This window comes from Panicum virgatum, chromosome 5K (genome assembly GCF_016808335.1).
Source record: "Panicum virgatum strain AP13 chromosome 5K, P.virgatum_v5, whole genome shotgun sequence".
In the NCBI taxonomy this organism is placed as follows: Eukaryota; Viridiplantae; Streptophyta; class Magnoliopsida; order Poales; family Poaceae; genus Panicum; species Panicum virgatum.
Window position 1 is genome coordinate 28,667,763 of NC_053140.1, and position 2,837 is coordinate 28,670,599.

General features: G+C 37.9%; 1 protein-coding gene across 1 annotated transcript; it reads left to right on the plus strand.

Annotated features, from left to right (window-relative positions):
- The first annotated feature begins 266 nt into the window (after positions 1-266).
- Positions 267-1,118, plus strand: LOC120709827 (B3 domain-containing transcription factor NGA1-like). Its single transcript, XM_039995468.1, has one exon. The coding sequence runs from the start codon at positions 267-269 to the stop codon at positions 1,116-1,118; it is 852 nt and encodes a 283-aa protein (XP_039851402.1).
- Positions 1,119-2,837: the final 1,719 nt, after the last annotated feature.

Consider the following 2,837-nt stretch of genomic DNA (forward strand, 5'->3'; position numbering starts at 1 on the left):
AAAGAACACACTACGTTCCTGTGGGAGAGCTGCTGGTTCCAATATAGAACCAGCTTGCTAAAGCTACTTTCTCGCATAGTGCCAAAAGGAAAAATTAATGTGTACAACAAATAGGCATAGTAGGCACTATGTTAATGTACTATTTAATTCGGTCGCTCCTCGGAGCCTCGCCAGATCTATCTCAACCCCAATCTCGCCATTACCTCTCCCACACCTCTTACTCCTCTAGATCCATGGCTTTCTTGGGAACTTGGATTTCAAGGGAGATGGGGAAGCAAAAGGAGAAAGTCCCACTGTGTGAGAATCCTTTCCATATGGTAAACCCCTTCTCATCCCATTTGTATGTCTCTCCATGGACAACTATGTCCGCACCAATTTTCCCTTTAGGATTGAGCAATTCTCATGGAGGATTAGGTGTGTGTGGAGCCAGCAAGAGGGGTAGGGAGGTGATTGAGATGGAGTTCTTATTTATCAAGATTCTTACCCCAAGCGATGTTGGTAAGCTGAATCGTCTACTGATACCAAGGAAATTTGCGGAGAAGTACTTCCCTCAAATCTCCAAGATCAAGAGTGATAGGAATGACCCTATCCTCACCTTTGAGGACTCCTCCACAGGATTGATCTGGCACTTTCGCTTTAGTCTATGGTGCAGTAGCACCACCTATGTCCTAACCAAGGGTTGGCCTACCTTTATCAAGGATAAGAAGCTCAACAATGGTGACATTGTGTCCTTTTACCGCAGTGTTAGTAAGTCTACGGGCACAAATCGCTTCTTCATTCATATAAAGCCCCATGTCGATATCTACTCTATGTCACATCACAACACAATTCCTATGTTCACTCCATCTGGCTTGTTCATTGATGAACGGGTACGTGAAGGCCTTGGCTTTGGTAGTGGCTACAGATTTGAGCCAACATGGAAGCCTCTATCCTTTGGATCTGGAGGGTTGAAACCGTCAATGACTTTGATGCCACAGCCAAATATGTCTCCAATGTCATTTGGCAATAGCATGGGAAAGTCTGGAAAGCGTTTGCGGTTGTTTGGGGTCAACATCGATATCCCTCCTTCTGCTAATGGTGATGACTTCCGCAACGAGTGGTCCAACGGTGTTGCATGAGCCATCCTGCACTTCAGTTCAATAAACTATGCTACACATCTTGGCGTTGCTATTTCTTTATTAAGTACTGTATTGTAAAACCAAAGTTGCTAGTGACTTTAATTATCTTTTCGTTCTTGAGCTTGTGATGTACTCAAACTTATGTTGTGATGTCTTTTTATCTATGTTAATCCTATGTATGAAGCTTTACATTCACAAGTTCAATTGATCTAGATGAATATTTGTTTATGGCAACATATATCAAGTAAAATCCTAAATCATCACCTTGGTGAGTGGTGGGTTCCCCTTCAATTTAGAAGATCTTCATGAGTTCATATTGTTGCATTCTAGTAATAACATAAATGTTCATTTGCATGTTAATTAATAATACAATATATGTTTCTAGTGTGCTATATTTTTATTCTTCCTATTTTTCTTCCAGCTTTAGAACGGTTTTTTATCCAACTTTGATCGATACATTTTGAGAAATCTAGTTAGTGGACCAGCAAAAATTGTTTTCTATATATGTCTATTAAATTCTTATATCTAATTTGAGAGAGTTCCTGTGGCCAGCTAGGAGCTATCCTGCTATTGAAATTTATCAACAAACATAAATATAAGCTTTGTGGAACATCATAGCCTAATTATACTTCAACAATCACAGTGAACATCTTAATAATTTTGTTGACAGAAGTGATAAACCTCTAGATATTTATTCAGTTATCAATTAGCACAATGATCTTCATAGAAACTTCTCTATTTCCTATTCGCACTTGTTAGAGAAGGGTTAGACTTGTGGCATGCTTGCCATGTAAATTATGCTAGTTGTGCATCATGTTGTGGCGTGTCAAACCCAAAACATTACTTGTACTTTATTGGCAGTAAGTAGGGTTGATGAGACATGGAGATCCTATGGGTATTGGGGTCCTTAGAAATCTTCTGGACTCAATAAGTATACCCCAATTGCAATATAGTTGCATCAAAGAAATAATCAAGAAGCTCACTTTTTGGATCTGTCTGCCTTGTCTAGACATCGATCTTCTTTATGTTGCTTATAGAGTATATTCCATTTTTTGTATTTCTTATCAAACAAGTGGTCTTTAACATATTCTAGCTATTCTTAACATGTTATCCCTTCCTATTACTCAAAAATTCATTATCCAAATCAATTAAAAATGATATCTTTATTAGAATGATTTGTTTTTATTTAATAGATAAAATAGTTGAGCGAAATAAGGCCATACACATGGTAGATGATGTAATTGAATGAATTTCCCAAACTTAGAAAGACTAATTCATGCATTACTTGCTAGATGACAAACCTTAAAAAGGATCTTAAGATGCTTATTCAATTCGAGTCGCTCTAACAAAAGTAAAGCATGTAGATAATATCATTGTGTCAGTCTTATTAGGACACACCTAATAATGAGATAAGGAATTCTAAGCGCCTCCAGTAGCTTCCTACTCAATAGCAGTTTCATACTCTCTTATAACATAAACACACCCTTCTTGTGTAGATGATGATATATTGCAAGTTCTCTCTTCTCACTTTGAGTGGCCAACTCTTTGCTACTAGAAGCAAGATTAACACTAGAGAATAACCCATCACTTGAGTTAATGATTGCACCTCGATTTGTATTGGCTCCTTGTGTAAATTTGCTTCCACTTAGAGTACCCTTTGTATTGAATCAGATTCCTCTATTACTCTTCATGTCTTGCTACAATTGATGCTCGGCTGTG

Bases quoted from the DNA above. Each gene is read 5' to 3' on its own strand.
- LOC120709827 (XM_039995468.1), top strand. From the start codon at position 267: ATGGGGAAGCAAAAGGAGAAAGTCCCACTGTGTGAGAATCCTTTCCAT.